We start from the raw sequence: 23,719 nt of genomic DNA, 5'->3' as shown, positions 1-23,719 counted from the left end.
CTTGATTTTCATGCAAACCTGCTCCTGGATTTGCATGTGGCCTTTGGTGGCCAGGCTGGCAGCTTTCCTGCCATAGATGACTGAGTTCCTCTGTCTAGTGTGGAGATCATGGACATTGGGGGCATCCCCCTGTCAGCCGACGGTCAGGGCAGTGAGCGGTGTGTGTGTGTGTACTATACACCCAAGACTTCAACTGCTGAGACCAGGGTCCCTTGCAGTGGGCAACCTGGAAGAGGCTGGAGGGTGCCCCAATAAGTGTACAGGGAGAGCTTATTACGCTTCAGATTTTAGCTGCTAGAATTTCATAATTCCTTCGCAGCGGGCAGCCTCGGGGAGACTGAGAAGCGCCCCAACTGAATTTTGCCACCTGGGTGTGACACAAATCCAAACGCCCAGGCTCTCCCTATATCTGTCCCTTTATGACCGGCTGAAGTTCTTTTAAATTGTGCTTGGTTCTATTACAGCAACTGAAGGAGTCAGGTTAAAGCTTAAACAGTTACAGGTTTATTTGAGGAAGCTTATAAATCATGTGGTTGCAATGGCTATTGTTCTATTTCTTAACTGCTGGCAAATAGATAGATAGATAGATAGATAGATAGATAGATAGATAGATAGATAGATAGATAGATAGATAGATAGATAGATCTTAAAAAATATGGTTACAAGGAAAATAAAGATAGGAAATAGAAAATAATGGTACCAAATGACAGCTTAATCTTTAAAGAGCTCTATTCTATGCATGCACTAAAACAAAAGGACACATACAGGTACAATTTTTACCCCTTTCTGCGTCACTCGGTCCCAGCGTGTCAGGCCAGGATCGGTCCCTCAATTCCTCGGAAAGACGAAAATACGAGGTGGGCGTCCCCGTGGACCTCAGGAGGTCAAACACCTAACCCGACCAGCAGGTAAATGGTAGTTTGACACTCAAAGTGAGTGTGTACTGGGCCCATCTTATATACCCATTGGGTCACGTATTTTCTCTTTCTTATCTGTAATGCCAATTGATGCTGGTCTGTCTGCTGTGAGACCAGTTCTTACAAGGAAGTTGTGAACTTAATTTACACTTGTAAGAGAGAATTGAGATGATTAAATTTTGAAGTACTGGACATTGTTTTCTCAGTGGGAAATTCCTCTTCCGGGGACTGTGTGTTCGAATCAACATAGGTGCCAGCCGACACTTCTTGCAGCCTCGAGCTTAGCTAATTTCCTTAATCGTTACTCAGAGTCAGAAACTTGCATATCCTGGTCAAAGCAGATCAAAACTTAATGGCTATGCTGATCTTCTTATTGTTCCTTCTCTGCTCTGTATACAGACGATATCTCAGAGGGCAAGCAAGATTGTTTGAGATGGGGGGGAGGCTGCCTGGCTGCATTCCACCCCCTGATACGACACACTACGTCCCAGGAATGCAAGATGGTGGTTTGCCAGTACCTCTTGCCCACCTTGGAGGAATTTAAAAGTACCCAATGGCCTGATTAGAGGGTTCGGGGTCGAGGAATTGACTGGGATCCTTTCCCAGCGCTGTATATCGAATGTGCGCAGAGGAAACGGCTGTATTAACTAAACATTTTACAACACACAATATTACACAAAAGGCAATTATTACAATCAGAATAATCAGAATAGTGGTTATAATAAAATGCAGAATGGGAGATAAAGAGAGTCCCAGCTGGTGGGCTAACCAGCTCAGCCATGAGAGTTCTCCATCTTTAGTTACAGCATGTAGCACTTTAACTGCATCTTTTATGGCAGACACATCTTGTTCTATCTGCCCTGAATGGTTTACATAAAAACAGCAAGACTGATTGATTACAGCACAAACTCCTCCTTGTTGAGCCAAAACTGCGTCTAATGCAATCCTATTTTGCAGGGCAAAGCGTGCTACAGATTGAATCTGCTCGTTGAGTATGCCTAGAGCATCTGCAGTGTGGTTGAGGGCTATTTCCAGCTGTCCTGAAACATTTACTAAGGCTTGTTCAAGCTCAATTACTCCAAGCCAAGGCCAAAATGCACGGGCAAATGCGTGAAAACCTGAGGGGTGTTCTATGAGAGGATTTAGGGTGAATTTCCTCCTGGATCTGTGTAGGAAGCTTCCGAGGTTGGTAATACCTGGAGCCGTGATGTGTGGGTGTACTGTTAGTCCTCCGGGCACAGCGTGTCCCAGGGAGCACCGTCCTGTCCAGCCTACTGGCAGGTATTTATAGGCCTTTTCCCCACAAATGAAAAATAGTCCAGGTTCCTTGTTAAGGATAGGGGAATATGGTCCCTTGTACCATCCCTTCCCCAGGGGCTTTTCTTTGGGGGCATGATATGCAGCACAGTAGCTGTTGTAAGTGATGGAGCACTGGAGGGCAATTAATAGGTCCTGTAGGATCTGGTCTGGTCGAAAAAGATTTGCCTTAGCACACTGGCCAGGCAGCAGGCTATTGCTTTTCACCAGTGTAGGGTTATAAATGTATCCAGTGCTAGGGACTATGAAGAGGGAATTATTATGCCAGGTCTTATTTTCTGGGTATTGACTAAAGTTTAGGGGGATAATGGCGGCATTGCTAATGCCAAACAAGAGTCTGTGGCCAAGGGAGACATTGAGAATGTTCCCCCAGCAGTTTAGGGTGTCTTGGTGGGTGTGGCTATCCTGATGTGAATACATATCCCAGGCCCCTGATCCTTTATTAAAAGTTGCAATGTGGGTGCATTGGTGGTCCTAAAAACTACCTAGTTGAGGTCCACTGCCTTCCTTATTCTCGAAACAAATGGGGTACATGTCTGTGGAGATTCCAGTTACATATTCTATTGGCTTACCCCATACCGTCTGTTTCCACTTTCCTTGCCACCCCCTGAGTTCCCCCCGAGAGTCATTTTTAGGAGTGTGGTGGTCGCTGTCGTCAAACCATACCGGCCCCCATCGGAAAACATCACTCTTGTTCCACCAGTCATTCGGGCTGAGAGGGATGAACTCGATTCCTAGTCCAGTGGATGAATTGAGCAAGGTGCACATCCAACAGTTCGTGGCCCCAGCAGCGGAGGCGATGGCTTGAATGGCACCTTTGAGCGGATGTTCTGGTGTAGCAGCAACAGTTGAGATGAGGATGGAAACCATGGCAAGTCGGAGTACCACGTCTTGCTTCAGCTTAGGGTTTCTCACAAAGTTTAGTCTATGGCTAGCAACAGCAATTGCAAGCGTCACAGCAAGGAGTGATGTATATACAACAAGTTCATAGCAGCTTCCCGGATTCAAGTCAGCATTGGGAAGGGTCCATTCTGCTGGAGCACTGTCCGGGATCATTGCCTCAGTTTCCTGGAATAAAACATAAGGTCAGCCGGTCCTGGATACGATCCAAGCCTCAGTAATGGTTATTGGTGTTAGTTCAGCATCGGCAGTGGTCCAGACTCCTTTTCCCTTGTAGGAGTGTAGTACACGTGTTTGTGTCCCCAAGCTGGGGTGCTTGATTACCACCGTGTCTCCAGGTGCATATTTAGGATCCTTGAGTGGTACAGTGGGGCTAGGAGGGGTTCTCCCTGTAGGGAAGAATCCCTTGTGGAGTGGACTGCCCGTAGGGGTCTGCCGGTTGTTTAATCTCTGCACCACAGTATCCAGTCTGTTTCCCCATTTGCCATCCGTAGGCCTCAGGTGGGATTTTAACAGTCCATTCCAGCATTCGACTATGCCATTAGACTGGGGTCGATACGGGAGGTGGAAAGTCCACTGGACTCCATTGCGGAGGGCCCACTCATTTACCAGCTTGTTTTTAAAATGTGAGCCGTTGTCGGACTGGATTTCTTGGGGCGTTGGGACAAGGGCTATTAAGCGGTTTAGTCCCATGACTGTAGATAATCCTGTTGCCATTCGAGTTGGGTAAGCAAACCCAATTCCTGAGATAACTTCTACTCCAGTTAAAACGTACTTCCACCCTTGCTTACTGGTGGGTAGTGGACCAATATAATCTACTTGCCAGGTTGCCCATAGTACCTTTCCATCTCTCAGTCTGGCAAACCGTTGTCCTTCTGTTATATGTTTCCTGAGCTCAGCACACAGGGTGCAAGCTTGGACCAAATCTCTGGCTTGTTTGTGGGTGATAGGCCACCCCCTGGCATGTGCCTGCCGTACTAGTTCATCGCTTCCTGTGTGTCCCAAGGTTTCATGTAGCCAAATGTACAGGCGATTCCAATCCACCTGAACAGCAGAGATCTGTGCTACTGCATCTGCCAGGTTATTCAGCCGTGCAGTCGGGGTGTTATTCTTTTGGTGAGCTGCCACATGGCCTATGCTCAGTGCATGTTGGGTTGCATGCTGGTATATCCATTTCCAATATTCTACTCCCCAAACAGGCTTTCCTCCTATTTCCCAGTTATTATTTTTCCAGTTAGTTATCCACTGGGTGGCTCCAGCCCATACAGCATAGGAGTCAGTATAGATGGTTCTAGCGCCTGCCGCACAAGCCAGTTTAATTGCTGCCAGCTCTGCAAGCTGGGCTGATCCCTCTATGTTTGTGGTCAGGGGTGTAGCAGATGTGTCTGCTGATACAGCAGCGGCCTTCCCTGTCCACTTTCCTTTCACTAGTTTGGCACTGCCATCTGTGAACCATACTCCCTCGGGTTGTGACGGGTTAAATGGGGCTGCATCCTTAATAGGAGATTGCTGTGGGGGCTGATGGTATTCCTCAGGCATTCCTACCCTCCACAGGGACTCCTTAATCATGGTGGGGTTTTGTGCAGTATCTGCCCCACCTACCCTGTGGTGCAAATAAAGTGCCCATCTCTGTACAGTCATTTTCTGGGCTACGCCTGGTGGCAACTCCTTTCCCTCTAGTATGGGCTTAATGATTGGAAGAGGAGTGTGTAGGGTTATGGTTTGAGCTTGGGTTAGCTCCTCTGTTTCCCTTAGGGCTGTGTAGGCTGCCAGAAGCACCTTTTCATAAGGCAAGTAATTTGACTGTGACCCCTGCCATGACTTTGAGCCAAACTGTATAGGACGACGGGGTACAGTTTCACCTTCCTGCCATAAGGCATGGGACATTCCTGTATTTCCCACGGTAAGGTACAAATGGAATGGGGCATTAGGGTGTATGGGGCCCATGGACTGATAAGTGTGTATTTCGTTTATGAGCTGTTTCATAGCTTCCTCATGGTTAGGGCCCCACTCCCACTTAGCATGTTTTCTAAGCAAATTGTACAATGGTCGAGCTATGACCGCAAAACCAGGTACATGTTTCCTCCAAAACCCCAAAATTCCTAGCAATTGTCTCAACTGTGTTTTATCCTCAGGGGATGGTGCTTGGCTAAGTTCCTGTACTGTCTCATTCGGGACCATCCTCCTGCCTCCCATCCAGACAGTGCCTAGGAATTTTACCTCATGAGAGGGGCCTTGGCATTTGTCCGGCGGTAAATCTAAACCAAGACTTTTTAATGTTGTTCTTATTTGATTCATGGCCTCTTGGACCTCATCGGAGGAATCTCCTCCTATTAAGATGTCATCTATGTACTGCAATATTTGGACACTCGGTGGCAGGGTCAGACCGTCTAAGACCCTTGCCAGTGCCCCATGGCAGATTGTTGGGGAATGTTTATAGCCTTGGGGCATACGGGTAAAAGTATATTGAACCCCTTTCCAGGTAAAAGCAAATTTTTCCTGATCTGCAGGTTGCAGGGGAACCATGAAAAACATATCCTTCACATCTAGTACAGCCAACCACTGCTTGTTTCAAGTCTGTATACTGTTTACAATGTCGACCATGCTAGGAACTGCAGCCGTTAAAGGTCCCGTGCTGCTATTTAGTTTTCGATAGTCTATAGTGAGTCTCCATTTCCCATTTGGCTTCTTTACTGGCCATACTGGTGAGTTATATGGGGAGTAAGTGCGAATTAGGATTCCCCATTTTTCCAAGTCTTTGATTAGTTCAGAGACTGGAGCTATAGCTTCGGCTGGGATACTGTACTGTTTCATTGTTGTTACTGTGGAAGGCGGGAGAGCGGGGGCTTGAGTTAGCAAACTAATCTTGTAGCGAGGGGTGTCTGTATCACCCAGGACAGTCACGTGTGACTTAAGGCCACCTCCAAAAGCCCATCTTTCTCCATTAATCACTCCCTCCCTTCCTCTTAAGATATCCATGCCAAGTATGTTGGCATTTCCAAGGACTATTTCATGCTTTCGGGGCGGTCTGTGGGGTTCTAAGGGAATATCCAATTTTACTTTGACCAGGGGATAAGTTGTAAAGGTACCCCAGTAACTAGTATTTGCTTTCGGCCAGAAGGTGGCAGGCCATGAAAATCTTTCTGCCTAATCATGGATATTTGAGCTCCAGTATCCACCAGAAAAGATACTGTGTGTTTATCATTTACAATTATTTGGATCCGGGGGTCATTGCTGGGATTTTCCTCCCCTTTGAGCTCGTTTATGTGGAGGGGAGGCTGACCCCCACTATTTAGTTTCCCTGGTCGCAGCTAACCGGGGAAAGTGGCAGCTCATGTAGTTGCTGTCGCAGTGTCGTATAAGGGGTGTCTGTAGCAGGAGGGGCACTAGGAGTTATGTTTGCCCCCTCTGAATCAGCTTTCTTAAAAGTGGCCAGGAGCTTTAATCTTCCAGTTGGTAGTCCGTGAATTACATCTCTGGGGTAGCCTAAGGCTAAGCACTGCTTCCAGAGTTTAGTTTGGAGCTCCTTTTCTTCCGGAGTTATCTCACGCCTGGGCTTGAAACCCTCTGGTTTACCTTTGGGGTTTCCTTTTAGCTCCCGCACCTTGGCTTTAGCCGGTGGTGCACCGCCTTCCCCAAACTCCCGGAAGTACTGTATCATCATTGTCAGTAACCCTTGATAGGTGGTGCCCGGCTATGCTCGGACGGTGTCTCGGAGACTTAGGGACATAGCCTTATGGGCACTGGGTGCTCCCTTCAGAAGCGGTCTGAGTTCATCTAATCGGCCCTTTTGTTCCCAGGGGTTCCCTATCTCCTGCTCGGGGTTGGATTTGATCCGATTCAACAGGCTGATAGTGGCTGCTATTTGCAGGGCCCGCTTAACTTCATCTACATTCTCCCACGGTGTAGTGGTAGGCTTGCCTCGGTCTGCCCAAAAGATTCCTGTAGCCCACCTACAAGCTAAGACCCAGAGAGTTTTTGGGCCTCGGTCGTCTGGGTGGCTGAGAAATACTCCAGCACCCAGATTAAGCCTACTGCACTCTGAGGAGGATAAATGCGTGTGTCCGGCTCCGCTGTCCCATATACGGACTAGCCAATCTATGATTCCTTCCTCAGGTCTCTTAGTGAATTCTGCCTGTATTTCCCGTAATTCTGCGGGCTTGTAGGATCGTGTGGTCCTTTCTGTTCGGCTCCCTTTCTTCTTCTGACTGTCTGATCTACACCCATCAGAGTTTCTCTCCACCTCACTGCCTGAGCTTCCTCCATCCTCTTCACCTGATATTTTAAAGGTGACAACTGGTCTCATCTGAACTGGGGCTGCTTTCCTTTCGTTAGGCGAATAGGAAACTGATTCTCCGTCAGAGGAATCCCAGATGTCTCCGTCCCAATCATCTGGATCTAACCACAGAGCCGTTTCTACTTTGGCTCTGTTAATGCTTCGTGGCTTGGCTTCCAATTTCTCTCTACGTGCAATCCCTTCCTTTTCTAACATTGGGAGGAGCCGCCCCGTAGGTGCTCCATGTCCCTACTTAGTGTCCGCACCCGGGTATCTAAGTTCTGACATTGTTTCCGCAGTTCCTCCTTCTCATTTCTAACCTTTATCAGCTCAGTTTCTAAGTCCCAGTAGCTAGCACAGGCTGCCTGCCAGGCACCCTTTAACAGCCAGATGCAAGTGCCTTTCCCTTTTCCCTTTTTGATCTTACAAGCAGCTCGCCAGCTATGAAACTGTTCCCAGATCTCCTGGGATTTCCTCCAATCTTTCTCTAACATATCTTTATCCCATTTAGGGTTACCCCATCCCTCTCGGGCAAACCCTTTCTCTATACCACTAAAATCCATGTCTATCATGACAGGCTTCATGTTGCTGTATGTGAACCAATAGCACAATCCTGCCGACTACGCCAATTCTGTCAGCCGACGGTCAGGGCAGTGAGTGGTGTGTGTGTGTGTGTACTATACACCCAAGACTTCAACTGCTGAGACCGGGGTCCCTTGCAGTGGGCAACCTGGAAGAGGCTGGAGGGTGCCCCAATAAGTGTACAGGAAGAGCTTATTACGCTTCAGATTTTAGCTGCTAGAATTTCATAATTCCTTCGCAGCGGGCAGCCTCGGGGAGACTGAGAAGCGCCCCAACTGAATTTTGCCACCTGGGTGTGACACAAATCCAAACGCCCAAGCTCTTCCTATACTATGTGTGTACTATACGCCTAAGACTTTAACTGCTGAGACCGGGGTCCCTTGCAGTGGGCAGCCTGGAAGAGGCTGAAAGGCGCCCCAATAAGTGTACAGGGAGAGCTTATTACGCTTCAGATTTTAGCTGCTAGAATTTCATAATTCCTTCGCAGCGGGCAGCCTCGGGGAGACTGAGAAGCGCCCCAACTGAATTTTGCCACCTGGGTGTGACACAAATCCAAACGCCCAGGCTCTCCCTATATCTGTCCCTTTATGACCGGCTGAAGTTCTTTTAAATTGTGCTTGGTTCTATTACAGCAACTGAAGGAGTCAGGTTAAAGCTTAAACAGTTACAGGTTTATTTGAGGAAGCTTATAAATCATGTGGTTGCAATGGCTATTGTTCTATTTCTTAACTGCTGGCAAATAGATAGATAGATAGATAGATAGATAGATAGATAGATAGATAGATAGATAGATAGATAGATAGATAGATAGATCTTAAAAAATATGGTTACAAGGAAAATAAAGATAGGAAATAGAAAATAATGGTACCAAATGACAGCTTAATCTTTAAAGAGCTCTATTCTATGCATGCACTAAAACAAAAGGACACATACAGGTACAATTTTTACCCCTTTCTGCGTCACTCGGTCCCAGCGTGTCAGGCCAGGATCGGTCCCTCAATTCCTCGGAAAGACGAAAATACGAGGTGGGTGTCCCCGTGGACCTCGGGAGGTCAAACACCTAACCCGACCAGCAGGTAAATGGTAGTTTGACACTCAAAGTGAGTGTGTGCTGGGCCCATCTTATATACCCATTGGGTCACGTATTTTCTCTTTCTTATCTGTAATGCCAATTGATGCTGGTCTGTCTGCTGTGAGACCAGTTCTTACAAGGAAGTTGTGAACTTAATTTACACTTGTAAGAGAGAATTGAGATGATTAAATTTTGAAGTACTGGACATTGCTTTCTCAGTGGGAAATTCCTCTTCCGGGGACTGTGTGTTCGAATCAACATAGGTGCCAGCCGACACTTCTTGCAGCCTCGAGCTTAGCTTATTTCCTTAATCGTTACTCAGAGTCAGAAACTTGCATATCCTGGTCAAAGCAGATCAAAACTTAATGGCTATGCTGATCTTCTTATTGTTCCTTCTCTGCTCTGTATACAGACGACATCTCAGAGGGCAAGCAAGATTGTTTGAGATGGGGGGGGAGGCTGCCTGGCTGCACCCCCCAAACCTGAGCACGGTCCACCCTGATCTCCACCCTTGACCAGGAAGGCGCCCGCCTTTCCAGACCCTGGCAGGCTCTTGGAGCTGGCAGACTACTCTGGGGCATAATGGAGGACTGGCTCATGTTTTGGGGCCACTGTGTCAGGGCAGTGACTGCTGGCTCTGGGCTGGCAGGCTTGGAGCTGGCACAGGCACTGTGGCCAGAGTCTGCCCCTTTAAGGGCTCCTGGGCTGGGGGGGAAGAAGAGTTTTCCTGGTTTGGCCCAGAGTGGCCACCAGGGGAAACTGGGAAGCCTGGAGGCCCCCTGTTTCAGAATAAGTGTCCACACAGCGCTTATTCCAAATTAGCTAATTCGAGTTAGGCATTATTTCTCATAGAATGAGGTTTAACTAACTCGAATTAAGTGCCCTGCTATTTCGAATTTAATTCGAAGTAGCAATTTGCTTGTGTAGACGCTATGGAAGTTAATTCGGAATAACGGCTGTTATTCCAAATTAACTTTAATGTGTAGACATACCCTGAGCTATCCTGAAATTAAAAATACAATGAAGTCAAGGAACTTTAGTTTTACCTCAAAGTAAACTGCTTTATGTCCCCCCCTCTCACATCTAGGGTCAGCCTGGTGAGTTTACTTGTGTTTTTTACCTCAGGACAGCTTGTACCAGTTAACTATCCTGAGGTAAAGCATGCACTATTTTTAGAAATGAAGACAAACCCACAACAAGCTGTTTGGCATGACTCATCTTGTGATAGCTATTCCTCCTTTCAGCGACCTGCCCCCTCTATTTACACTAACTTTGGATATGCAGGGTTAGGTAGTTTTGTTGTCAGAACCTGAGAATAAAATATTTATTGCAAGAAAGCCAATTCTTACAGTAACTAACATCCACAGTACATGTGAGTAAATACAGAAAATTTCAGCATGATTCTATGAAAGACAAAGAAAACAGTCTAAGAGTAATCTGCCTATATGTAATTTATTACCAGCTTGACATTTTTATATTATGATTGAATAAAGATCCAATTAGCAGCAGCCTGGACTCTTGTTATGCTTGTATCACAACAGTCAGAGGTCAGATAATGAAGCACATTAGAACTTTTTAATTGGAATCTAAGGAGGACCCTGCATCTCAGGTCTAAGATTGTCTGATTAGGTAGCTAATGCAAAATGTAGTTATCTGATGTGACAGAAAGTGGTAGGTAGCAACTCAGAGATAAATGCCGTGAGAACTAAATGCCAAAGGTAATTAATGTATCAATGGCCTGATTCAGCTGTTAACATACTCTGCACCACCCTCCTGCCAACTCAATAGGTTTAATATGAATGGTCATTGCACTATTTTTCCAACAGTAAATAGTCATGTTTTGTGCCGAGCTAGACTGACTCATGGTGCCAGGACAATGTTGGTATGTCAGGGCCCAACTTCTATTGATTATATAAAGCTAAAGAATAGAAACAACACATAGAAGAGAAGCTGCAAGAGAGACCCATGTCAGGGCATAGCAGTTAAAATGTTCTCAGGCCCCTCATAGCCCTTGTTTGAAGTTACTGCATAAAACTATGATTTTCCCCTTTATAGGGTCTCACTTTGTAAGTCTTACAGCTTTTATCCCTTCCCTTGCTTTGATTCAGGAATCCCACAGTACCCTTGTGGGATTCTGGGCTACTGGACTCACACTGTTTTCTCCACATCAGGTCAAGGATTCCACAGCCCTTATTCTAGGTTCTACATCAATACTTCAGGCCAACTGTAGCACTCAGCTTCAATTGTGTCCTTTCTCCTGGGATTGGCAAAGGTCAGCAGTCATAAAAGAAATCCTCTTTCTCTTCCCTCCCCCTACCCCTTCCCCCCAGCTGCTAATTTCACTGAGGGCTTCTCTTTTATTTCCAGGTCAGTTACTCTTTTACACAAGCATTTTGGAAAAGTAGTTAACAAACTCAAGAGCTCTCAAGAGTCGAGATCAGCTACTCTGTCCTTATCACACAGCTGGGGTTCTCCATAAAATTGCAGCCTGCTTGCAGAAAGACCACTAGTGCAGAAAACAACTCACTACAATTCGTACCGGCAGGCCAACAATACATTAGATGATTAGGTAGATGTGTATGTGGGAGAAATGCACATAAACTGTGAAATCTTGTCTCTTACGACAATGGTCACGAACCAGTAGCTGCGTTATCTGTGACGGTGCTTCTCTAAATGCCTTTTTTGTCTGTTACAGTCCATGGATCCTAATAACTTTTGGCTTTTGAAGCTGCAAGCTTAGAGAAAGTAATGAAATGTTGTACATCCATATGCCAGAACTAGTTTCTTTTTTCAATTTGTGCATACACCTTATTCTGTGGCTGTTATAGCTCTTGATGCATATAATACTGCAACCAATACATTCCATGCAACATTACTGCTTTTGAAGGAATCTGGGGAAAGTTTTATGTCTTTCAGGGGGTCAAAAAATTGCAGCACTAGAGTCAGAATTTACTTTAAATCATTGAACTTGCTTTGAGGTTCAGGTATCCATGCCCATTCAGTGCCCTTGTGCAGGAGATGTCTGGTGAATTATGAAATCTGTATAGCTGGGTATGAAATTGCTGATGCAATTCAACATGCCTAGAGCCTTTGAAATCCCTTTTTATCTTCATATCTGAACATTCAGTACTGCCTGAATGCTTGCTTCATTGAGCAAAATTCTCTGAGGTCAGTCTCCCTTCCATGTTATTTCTGTTGTTTGAAATTGACACTGGCTTTATTCAGTTTGAGGTTATTAGCTCTTGCAATCTACAGTATGATCCTTGGTCATTCCTAATGTTCAGTGACTGCACTTCCCCAAATTTTGATGTTATTGGTGTATACTGTTGCTCCCACTAGTCCTTCTAATATCTGGCTCGTTGTACAGTGAAATATTTCTGGAGCCAAACCAATTCTGAAAGGCAATCTTAGGAAGCAGGATCTTCTGAATGGCATTTTGAAAGTGCAGATTTTAGAGCTATTTCAGGCGAGTTCTCTTTCAGTGGGCAAGTGAAGGTGTCTTTTTTTATGGTTTTGGTCAGCATCTTACGATCCATACACAGCTGTGTCCTGCTGCTTTTTTCACTGTTGCTACTAGGAGTAAACCCCACCTGTTGATTCTTCTATTTCCTTCATGATAACATTTGCTGTCATGTTTCTAGCTCCTTTCTTAAGAGTTTTTGAACATCTGCATCTTCTCTGGACCATATCTTGCATATGGGAGGAACCATTTTCTGTGAATGCAGGTTCGCATGATACTTTTAAGCCATTAATACTTTTATATCAGGTTCCTTGTCTCCATGTCTTTCTAAGGAACACATTGACTTAATGAGAAATAAGCTCCTCACACATGTAGAATCATGGGCAGCCAATGACCAGGCTGCCTGGGGAGCCTAGCCCCCGGGTTTCTCCCCTTGGCTATGTCTACACTCGCAGCTTCTTGTGCAAGTATGGCTGTTCTTGCACAAGAATCCACAGAGCATCCACACTGCCCGCCTGCTCTTGCGCAAGAAGATTTACAGTTCAGCATGGTAAGAGAGGGCTTCTTGTGCAAGAGCTATGCTCTTTTTTAACAGATGTAAGCCCTCTTGCGCAGGAGCTCTTGTGCAAGAGGGCAGTGTAGACACTTGGCAGGGTTTCTTGCACAAGAAATCCCTATGGCTAAAATGGCCATGAGAGCTTTCTTGCACAAGAGAACATCCACACTGCTATGGGTGCTCTTGCGCAAAAGCACAGCTCGCACATGGCAGTGTGGATGTTTTCTTGCACGAGACTCCTTGCACAAGAACCCTTGCACAAGATCTTCTTGCGCAAGAAGCTGCCAGTGTAGACATAGCCCTTGTGTCCTCCTCATCCCTGCAGGATCCCAAAACATGCCCACCAGAGCCCACAACCTCAGCACTATTTGGCTGGGGGCAAGATGCCAGCCCTGGTGTGCTGCAATTTCAGCACCCACACACAGATCCTCGGCAGTGCAGCCACTGCACCTTCAATTCTTGGATAGGCAACGCGTCCAACCCTGCCTGCCTGCAAGAAGTACGCTGGCCTGGGGGAGTGTCTACAACAGACCATTTGGAGATGCTCAGCATCCCACTGCCTACAGTACCCACCACCCATATTACACTGGCAATATTGTATTAACCAATAAATGAGCCAGACAGATTCCTGTTATGCGTCTGTCAGTGTCCCACTGAGAAACACCTTAGCACAAGCTGGCAACTAGTCTGCCAACATTACAGCATCTACTAAAGAAGAGATTTTCAGCTTATATGAATATGGTAACATGTTGTATTGGCATTCATAGAGGAGCACTTGCTCTTTTTATTAAAGAGGAACTGCTGCTAGGCAGTAAGAATCCCCACTTTTTCTTGTCCCCCATGATCAGGGTACAGGGTGGCAGACCACAGAGAACTCCCCTGCTCTTTTGAGGGGTGTGAATTGGGGGAATCCCAGCTCCTGGGGAGAGTCACTGATGAGCAATCCCTGTCCTAACCTCCTTTCCATCCCAAGAAGACAATAGCCTCTGGAGAAAGAAAGCAGGTTTGGACAAGGATGGCTCATCACAATGGACAGTCACCCAGGAGGCAGGAAATCCTTTTCAAACTCCTGCTAAGCAGGCAGCTGGGGGATTTGAACCCAATCTTCTACAACCCAGGCAAGTAGCCTAACCATTGTACTAGAGATGAGGGCAATGGGTGGTGGGCGAGACTGCTACTTGAGGAGGCAAGCTCCCCAGCCTGTAGCCCCCACCCACACTCCAGCCATACTCCACCAAGGAACCTCACCTTCCCCTCCCTTTTCTCTCTACTCACCCATTCCAACTAAATCACTGAACGCAAATGTAGCAAATGACATTTGGAAAAAATACTCTTCTAAAATGTCTTTGTAAAGAAAATGGAGCATATTTTCCACTGCAGGCCAGATTGTGACGACTGGATATGCAGTAGATAGTTAACTAAAAGCACTAAATTTGGGAATAAAATATGTCAGTCACAGGTTTTTTGATATACCTAAAGTTTCTCAGAGATTTATTTGCAAAATCTTTGAGTTGTCCTGCAGAATACAACAGTAAGTATTATGGCATACATACAAACATACAGCCCTGCTCTGTTTTATATTTTCTTCATCAGAGACGAAGATGTTAGTGAAGGGTTTTCTTAAAGCTAGTTAATCAAATAGTCAGAAGCAGTGTTCCCTGTAAGATGAGTGCTTTGGTAGCACCTAAGAGAAATTCAGGTGCCACCCAGCTGATCGGCAGAGCACTCACAGCTGTCCACAGCTGGCAGGAATGTGTTTCTATTGGAGGTGCACATCCGCACATGCCTTGAGACATTTTTTTTTTCTGCACATGGATGGAAAATATTAGCTGGAACATTGGTCAGAGGTAAAAGGGAAACTGGAAGAAAAGGGATGTTGTCCCTTTACGGGCTCTCTTCAGCAAGAGGGTGAAAGGCACTAGATAAAAAAGATAGTAAGATTTTGGAAACAAGTTTTTATACTAAGATTATTAAAATTAAATGTGTATTTTAGAGAAGGGTGGTCTATTGAAGAATTTATTAAAGATATGTCTGAAGATCCCAGCATTTAAGGCTAAAGCTGAATGCTGAGACTGTGCATCTAAGTATCTCTGCAAGGAATGTGATTTTATAATCTTCAGCAATAAACTAATGAAATATTTAAAACAAATTTTAAACTAAGGTCCTGTAGTCATAGTGATGCACAACTGTTTTTGTCAGTAAACTCAGGGTTGGCATATGACTGTTAAATGGTTTCATTACCACTTAATGGCTCTTTCACAGGTTCAATGTTATGCTAATAGGTCTTGCAAGCTGGAAGGCTTTTCACTTTTAAGTTAACAGCTTCACTTTGGGAGAAGAGTCATCAGTCTGCAAGCAGTAGCCTGCTGTGGGAGACTTCAGAAATGGTCAAAATATAGATTAGAAGTGGGGACAAATTGAGCACTAAGATTCAGGGAAGGCATTGCCTCCCTTGCTTCTTATTCCCATTGCCCATGCGTAGGAGCGAGACATCTTGCTTGTCTTGATGTACCACCATAAACTCTGTTTATCATTTTCCCTTTGCATTTAAGTGTCAGTGTACACTCTCCCAACACTGCAACTGTTCCTCTAATATCTTCCAGGCACTTTTGACTCTTCTGCTTTTATGTGCTTCTTACATCTATTTCGGTCTCTGTAGTTAAGTTTACTTTGTCTCCCCAGCCTCCAGATTTTATGTCATACATATGCCATTTGTGCACCTTTTAGTTAGCTTGTTTTGAATATTAAGCCTCCTCTATTCTTGTGCTTAAGAACAGCTCTTCCTCTTCACTTATGGAATCCCTTTTTGCACTTATTACATGTAGTTCCCTGCTTTCTCTGCATGAAGTAACAATGGTTTGGTTTATTATAGTGTCTACATATTTGCCCACATGATAGGATTTCCTATATCTATGCTGATTGCTACATCATTGGGATTGTTTCCATCTTTCCATGGTCCTGTCTTTGACCAATTTAATTTTTCTGAACTTTTTCTTTGCTGATTTAGCTACAGTACTCACAGTCAATGAGCTCTGTCCATTTCTCTCATTGGTTTATTTGTGTTTGTTTGCTTTGTTGCTTGGCATATAGATAGTGCACTTTCTTGTGTTGGAGCCATCTTCCTTGGTAACCTTTCATGTACTTATTTTTACATGCCAGGCCAATCTGGTCTTCAATGAAAGAGTCTTTAAATATTTCATAGTCACAAGACTGATTTTTAATTTGAAATTGGTGACAAACTCCTCTATTATTTCCCCTTAGTTCTGTATTTTCATTCTGAACATCTCTCTAAGTAACCTTTTTCCTTAAGGATACAAAGAAATTCATCCATTATTTCTGCAAAGTTTCTTACCCCACACTAGGAGCATGGAATGCATTGTATATTTCTAGGGCTTCAGTGGCTACTACCCATAAGAGCAGTTTATTTGCCTTTGTAACTTTCATAGACAATTCAAATTGCTGTTTGAAAAGTTTAACATTCCCCCACCATTCTAAGGACAGTTAGGGGAGTTACTTGCAGATGCACAGGCTCTGTAGCTGCCAATGCAATGTTACCTTTCTCAAGGCGACTTCCAGCACTATATCCCTTCTATTGCTGGTACCATGTAGTATCATACTGATAAGCAGAGATAAATCAGGATAAATGCTTTATAGTGGTTGTTTGTTATAAACAAAAATGAGGTAACAAGGTTTCTGTTGCTCTTTGTAGCTGCAGCAAGCAGCTGCCCTATCCTGGGCTGTTTTGTTCCATTCTACCTTGGCAGTAAATGTGACTCAGGAAACCAAAGCTAGAGTGTACAGAAAATGTGGCATCTCTACACACCTTGGAGGACTTACTCTATTGCTCCAAGATCCCTCAATAATTTTCCCCTACAGTCTTCCCTGAAGCCCAGCCCTTTGCACCAGAATCTGTAGAGGAAGCTGCTCCACTAAAGGCAGGATAGGAGCCAGGTCTGCACAGATTGCTCCTGTAAATGTTTTGCACCTGGGCTCCTACTTCATTTAACTCCTTTGCTACAGTGTAATGGGTATGGGCTGATGAAGCCACTGCTGCCAACCGCAGTAGCTGAGAGGGAAAATGCAGCTCAGCTGTGAAGCACTTGCTATGAGACTCTGCTCTGCATTCAGATACACTTTCAGAAGCAGCACAGTGCAGCCTCTCATGATACATGGAAGAACTACAGGTAGCTGAGGCACTAGTCTTGGAACCAATTTCTAATAATTTCCTCACCGCTTAATTCTGCATTGTGTACAAGTAAAGTCAATATGTGGACCATGATCAAATCTGAACCACCAGATGGTTTTGAACAGACTGCACATTTTTATTTACTTATTATTGAGGGGTGAAAATGTTTCTGTGGAGTCTGGACCTTGACTATACTTGGGCCAAGAAATTTGGGGCATGCCAAAAAATAATTGACTACCCTTGGTGCAGTGGGTAAGGTAAGGTCTTTTTGCACCCTCTTCCCTGCTCAAATAGCAATAAAATGTCAATCAAAATGGTGCCCAAAGAGTGTGATAAAAGGAAAGAAAAAATAGTGGGAGGGGGAGAATGAAGCTGGAAGAGTATGTCCCTTGACTATTGGTATATTGCAGTAGTAAAGTGCCAAATTCTGCTCTCACTTACACTGGGATAAATCATAATTCACTCTTTCCTTCACTGAACTTTCTCTGGGTTTACACTGATATAACTGAGAGCAGCATTCAGCCTTAGTGTCATTAAATGAAAGTATAAATGCTATCTTGAGTCTAAAACAGAGAACTTTCTCTGAATATAAATGATTTCACTTCAGTTCCTGAGCCTGAACTTGAACATTTTCAATTTTTGTTCCCATGCTACCATTCCTCCTCCTACAACATATAATTCTGCTTTGAGTTTTTGGATTCAAAACCATGTGAGCAGAAAGTTTCACATGGTGTTTATAGGAAACCATCAATCAGTCCAGTGTCATTTGAACTACAGGATCCTTTCATTTAAATCATTTTGCATTTGTAATGCTGCCTGAATCCAGGCCTGGAGTATGATTTTTATGTAATATTAATAATTTTTGTTTAAAATGTTTCAGTAAATATTTCATAATTGGTGAACATGCTGGGTAAAGTTCATTAATATGAATAGCAAGTAGGCATACAAAGGGGGAAAAAAAATCTGTCCTGCTAAGTTTTTTGTTAATATTCTAGGACTTGTTCAAAAGCAATGTTACAAATCTTAATATTAGATCTACAGAAATCCATCTGCTTTCATGAAATTTTAGGTGACTTTAGCAGCAGCAATAAACCCTTTGGTGTTTTTGTGAGTGAGGTCCTTAGATGGATTTAAGGTAACAATTGTCATAGTTACTAACAGCAAAGTTACCATTACTCTTGGGAAGTATATTTCCCACTGTGCTATTAACTTTGGTATTCAAGGCAACGTTTGCAATTCCATTAGCTTCTTATGCAGAAATGCTGCAGTAGACTAGTACAAAAAAAAGCAAATAGACATTTGTTTCATTTTGAATCAGACAAGTACGAATTCCTGCTTAGATTTTGGATGGAGATATTACCTGGAATGTTAATGGTACATGCATCTAAAGCTGGTAGGATATTTGGAAAGATCAGTCTGCATGCACATAGATGTGATCATTTGGTGCATGTGAAGATAGTATCCATTAAGAATGTGTGCAGTTGATCTGCAAATGAAATTATGCAAATCTGCCTTTAGACACTTATCACTACAGAGCTGGCAGGATCCCAAATAAAAGAGTTTAATTTCACAAAGAAATATCCACACTGCCACAATGCTTATATGAGTGAACAAAAAAATTGTAAATACATGAACAAAGTGACAAGCACAGTGATGTATTCAGTATGTATAATAAAAATTAAATGACACCTTAGAAATGTTGTATATTCATAGTATTACCAAGTCTATTACTAATCTCTTTATAATAATGTCATATGCTAAAAATATTGACTTTAATATATGGTATTACTACAGATAAGAATTAATTAACCATATAGGAGCCATATTGAACTGCTTAGGTGTTTTAAGCAAGTCTTATTTTTGAAGGTGTAACATTAACGCTTAAAAAAGACGGTACCGGAGGACTTTGCTAATGACCTACTGGACCTCTAATTTGAAGGTCACCAGCATGATTCCAGCCCAATCCAGTAGTGCTTAAACATAATTCCCATTTAAAGGATGTTTGCTGTCTCTACCTTACACATTCACTAATTGGTAGAGTCAATAGAAAAGATAAGAACTAAGGATCATGGAGACTGAAGGATGCTCCTTACTGCTAAGGGAAGTCCCTCATTGGTCAGGGTTGAGGCATGCTAGCAGGGAAACCTGCCCTGATAATATCCTGTAGATAAACAGAGCATTTAATTATCTGAAGTTGGTAAGATACTGCTTTTTTCTATCAGGAAATCTCGAGTTTACAAACTTGTTATAAAAAAACTGGAAAAAATACCCAAAAGACTTAATTTTGACCACACATTCACTTTATGTATTCCTATTGTTTTCAACAGGCTTGCACAGGGTTTCACTCAGGTACAAGTTTGCCAATTAAAAGAGGACAGTGTTAGATTTTTCTATGGTTTAACATTTCACTTGTTGCTTGCTGCAAGAGTGGGAGGAGTCAAATTACTTCACAGCTAGCCTGTGATTGTGTAGGCTAGGAAAGCAACTACTTTCTTGACAGAAACAATGTGTAGGTGAAAAGGGGTGAGAGAGTATAAGTTTGTTAATAATATGAGCTAATCTGAACTGTGGGAGAGACAGAAGTTTGGATTTATTGTATTTTCTCATAAGTCACCTACTAAAGTGGTAAAATATCCCACCCTATAGACAACAAGAGAGGAAGTCTGAACACCCACAGTGGTAGTATGCAATGACAGTAGCAGGCAGGGAAGTGGCAGAAGGGCTGTCCCCTTCCCATTGGCTGTAATTGGGAGAATGGGTTTCCTAGTTGACATTTAGAGCTCTTTCTTTGCCAATTTAAACTACGCCAGTATTTTAAAAATCTTTTTTTGGCCAGCTACCCCACCCTTCCTTTAATATCATGTTTAGGTGGTGTTATTGACCATTCTGTGGATCTGATCAATAGCCTATTTAAGAATCAGGAAGGAATATTTCCCTTTGCATGAAATCAGCAGGGAGTCTATTTGTTTTCTTTCTTCCAGCCCTAATGGAGGCATAGTTGGGTGACAATGTTAAAATGTTAAAACAAAAATTAAAGTAAAACTTAATTGATTGCAATTTGAAGCCAGTGTTCAACATGGATACAGATGAAGGCTCACAGATGGCTCTTTCCCAATTTATTGATTGTATGGTAAGAATCCTGACCATCACATTAGACTCAGTTAAATGCCTAATGTATGAGATTAGAGAGTGGGGAACAAAGTGCCCTCAAAAGTGTTAAATAAAGTTGTAACCTGACACTTAAAACCCAGCCTATTTGTCTGTCATTCATGCATTTAAGTACTGTGATCAAAATAGGCTTTACACTGAAAAAAATGAACAAAATTTGAATTGCAGGAGAAATTCTAGAGAGGAACGAAATATCAGACTGAAAAATTTGTTATTGACAGTGGTAAAAAGCATGGCCAATAATTAATTATCTTGAATCCTTTGAAAGGCAAAGGATGCAAATAAAAATGCCTTTGAAAAACTGTTATTTCAGTAATTTAGAGTTGGATTAGTATAGCCAATTAACCAAAAGAAAATACTGCACCTCATGTGCTTGTGCTTTGTCAAAGGGTTGTAAAGAGCTAGACATTATATTTGATCAACTAATGAATTCTTTATAAATCAACTTTCAGTGAGACAGTCAACATTCTGTGCGAAGATAACATTCTGTGTACCTCAGCATAGTAAATCAGAAGTTAACAAACCTTATAAAGCACTGTAAATCTTGTCTGTCTTGCTGCCATATGGCAGTTGTGCAGGTAACCCACCAAGTGTACCTCTCCCATACTGAAACAAGGAATTTGTTATTTCATGTATAGATTCCATTGTAATGGGGATGGATGTCCTAACCTGATCTCTCTCTCACACACACACTGCAAGTACAGTTTTGGCATAGGGACAAAGGGAGGGACAGCAGGACTGACTGGCTCTGTCAGCCATTGTGCCCTAGTTTTGTGGTGTACAAGAGCTGTAAGGTTTATATCAGCCTTAGCTCTAGTCTACATTAGGGCTTTATTTTGAAATAACCTTCTTTCAGTCAAATTCGTAAGCGGAGCTTCCACACTACCAAGCCCATTATTTCAAAATAATGGGTCACTTATTTTAAAATCTGTACTCCTGCTTTTTTTGGGGAATAACTGCTTTTTTTGGGGAATAATGCTAAGTTCAAAATAGCGGTAACGTGGATGCTCCGGTGCTGCTATTTTGAAATAACTACGCCACATAGTAATTTGAACTAATTACTCCCCTGTGCTTCTTGGGACTCTAAGTCGAGGTATTGTGTCCACATTAACAGAGCCTGCCTCTGACTCCCCTGGAGAGGGGGTCATACTATTTTGATTTTGTAAAATCAGGAATTAAGTCAAATTTAGTTATTTCTAAATAGTTTCCTAGTGTAGACATGGCCTTAGAATGTTAATGGCCATAGATTGGTCCAAGTTCCTCCCCAGAAATCTCCCTGCTTGAACACTGAAGGAAGCTCCCCCGCATGGAGTTTTCTATACTATACAAAGTGGCCAGGATTGGTCCCTATGTGCAAGTAGCAAGTGAGAATCAAAGGGGTCCTATCAACTTTTTTCAGTTGTGAAAATTAGAATCTAGAGACAAGCATTTAATCCTCATGCTCACACCATGTAACTGCGCTGAGAAAAATGAGCAGTTTGCCTTTCATGCTGCACTAGTAAAAGAGACAACCCTTTTGTGGAGTATGATTTTTTTATATCTGAAAAGGAGACAGTTCCATTAATAACTTTCAGGAGGTATCTACTGAATATTCTATGACTGCCAATCAAATCATTTTTAAATTTAAATGTTAAATTTCAGAGTCAACACAAATCTTAACCCAGTTTAAGAGACATTCAGCATAGTTTAGTGTAATCTATAAGAGATTCATTTTTCCACACTATTTGCTTTTACCATTTATACGTTCCACAGTGGATTTTCAATGAGTGAAGATAAGTACTACAGCATATAGCTTCAACCTTATGCTTAATTACATGCATATGTAGATGATTGTCAAAGGCGGCTTTTTATACACATGCTGACAATCATAGAAATGTAGGGCTAGAAGAGACCTTAAAAAGTCATGAAGTCCAGGCCCCTTTACTGAGGCAAAAATCAAGTAAACATATATCACCAACTCTATTAGTTGTTTGTCCAACATGTTCGTAAAAACCTCCAATCATCGGGATTTTACCATCTCCTTCGGAAGCCTATCCATAAATTTTTAACAACTCTTATAGTAAGTTTGTCCTAATATCTAATCTAAATATCCTTAGCTGCAAATTAATATCACTACTTCTTGCCCTTCCTTCAGTAAATACAGAGAACAATGGTTGACAATTCTCTTTATAACAGCACTTAGCATATATGACAGTTTTTCAGATCTCTCATCAGCCCTCTTTTCTCAAAACAAACATACCCAGATTTTTTAGGCTCTCTCCACAGAGATAATAATTTCTTAATAGTTTTATCATTTTTGTTGCTCTCTTCAGATACGCTCTCAAATTTGTCTACATCTTGCCTGAAGTGCAGTGCCCAGAAATGCACACAGTACTTCAGCTGACACCTTACCAGTGCTAAGTAGACCAGGACAGTTCCCTCCAATGTTTAACTACAATGCTTCTGTTAATACATTCCAGAATGATATTTGACTTGTTTGCAACTGTATCACATTACTGAGTCATTCAATTTGTCATCCACTCTTACTCTCACATCCTTATTATCAGCACTATAGCCCATTTTTCCCCATTTTTTAGCTATGCACTTAAACTTGCCTGTCCTAAGTGGAATACTTTGCTCTTATATTTATTCAGTTTCATCTGGTTGATTTCTGACATTCTTCAAAATATCCTGATAAATTGGATTCTAAATCTGTCCTCCAAAGTGCTTGGATGCTTCCCAGGTTGGTGTTGCCTGCAAATCTTATAAATACTCCATTCCAATAGCCAATTCACTAATGAAACTATTGACTTGTACTAATATTGACTAGATCCAGGATTGACCCCTGTGGAATCCCACTAGACATCAAATCTGTTTGACAATAAACATGGTCTTTAAGAATCATCTTTAGAGCAGTTTTGCACCCAGCTCATAGTAATTGCATGTAGACTGCATTTCTCTAGCATACTGTAACCAGATGTGCACTCACCACCTTGTTGCCTCCGGCTGATCACTCAGGAATTAGCTCCTTCAGCCCTGGAGTGCCCCCTTTCAGCCAGTGTCTCACCCACGGTTACCTACATTCTCCACCTCAGGATACTGCCCTTCCACAATGCCCTTACTTCAGGGTTCTCCTCCTCTGGGAACTCCCCCCTATGCCCACCTTGCCTCAGTGACCCACTGCCAGTCATCATCTAACTCCTTACCTCAGGGGCCAATTGCAGTCTGAAGTGGCCACTCATCAATCATTGGCAAGGGGGTGTGAACCTGCTGCCTTTGCCTATCCTGGCTGCCGCTCTGCACCCT

At 43.1% G+C, this 23,719-nt stretch overlaps 2 protein-coding genes across 3 annotated transcripts in view; one reads left to right on the top strand and one right to left on the bottom strand.

Moving 5' to 3' along the window:
- Positions 1-23,719, top strand: part of GLRA3 (glycine receptor alpha 3) — a 141,105-nt gene that overhangs the window by 67,453 nt on the left and 49,933 nt on the right. Inside the window, exon 1 of one of the 2 annotated variants that reach the window (XM_075930225.1) lies at positions 17,136-17,264. The exons of the other annotated variant lie outside the window; for it this stretch is intronic. Within the exon in view, the coding sequence (XP_075786340.1) occupies positions 17,250-17,264 (15 nt within the window). The 5' untranslated portion in view covers positions 17,136-17,249. Of the gene's footprint in view, positions 1-17,135; positions 17,265-23,719 lie in introns of those variants that run through there. 2 annotated transcript variants of the gene reach the window in all.
- On the bottom strand, positions 406-3,304 carry LOC142829629 (syncytin-A-like). Its single transcript, XM_075930224.1, has one exon. The coding sequence runs from the start codon at positions 2,652-2,654 to the stop codon at positions 1,458-1,460; it is 1,197 nt and encodes a 398-aa protein (XP_075786339.1). The 5' UTR covers positions 2,655-3,304; the 3' UTR covers positions 406-1,457.

Source organism: Pelodiscus sinensis, chromosome 5 (genome assembly GCF_049634645.1).
Source record: "Pelodiscus sinensis isolate JC-2024 chromosome 5, ASM4963464v1, whole genome shotgun sequence".
NCBI lineage: Eukaryota > Metazoa > Chordata > Testudines > Trionychidae > Pelodiscus > Pelodiscus sinensis.
Note: the sequence above shows the minus strand (reverse complement) of the source record. Positions and strands in the feature narration are given on the sequence as shown.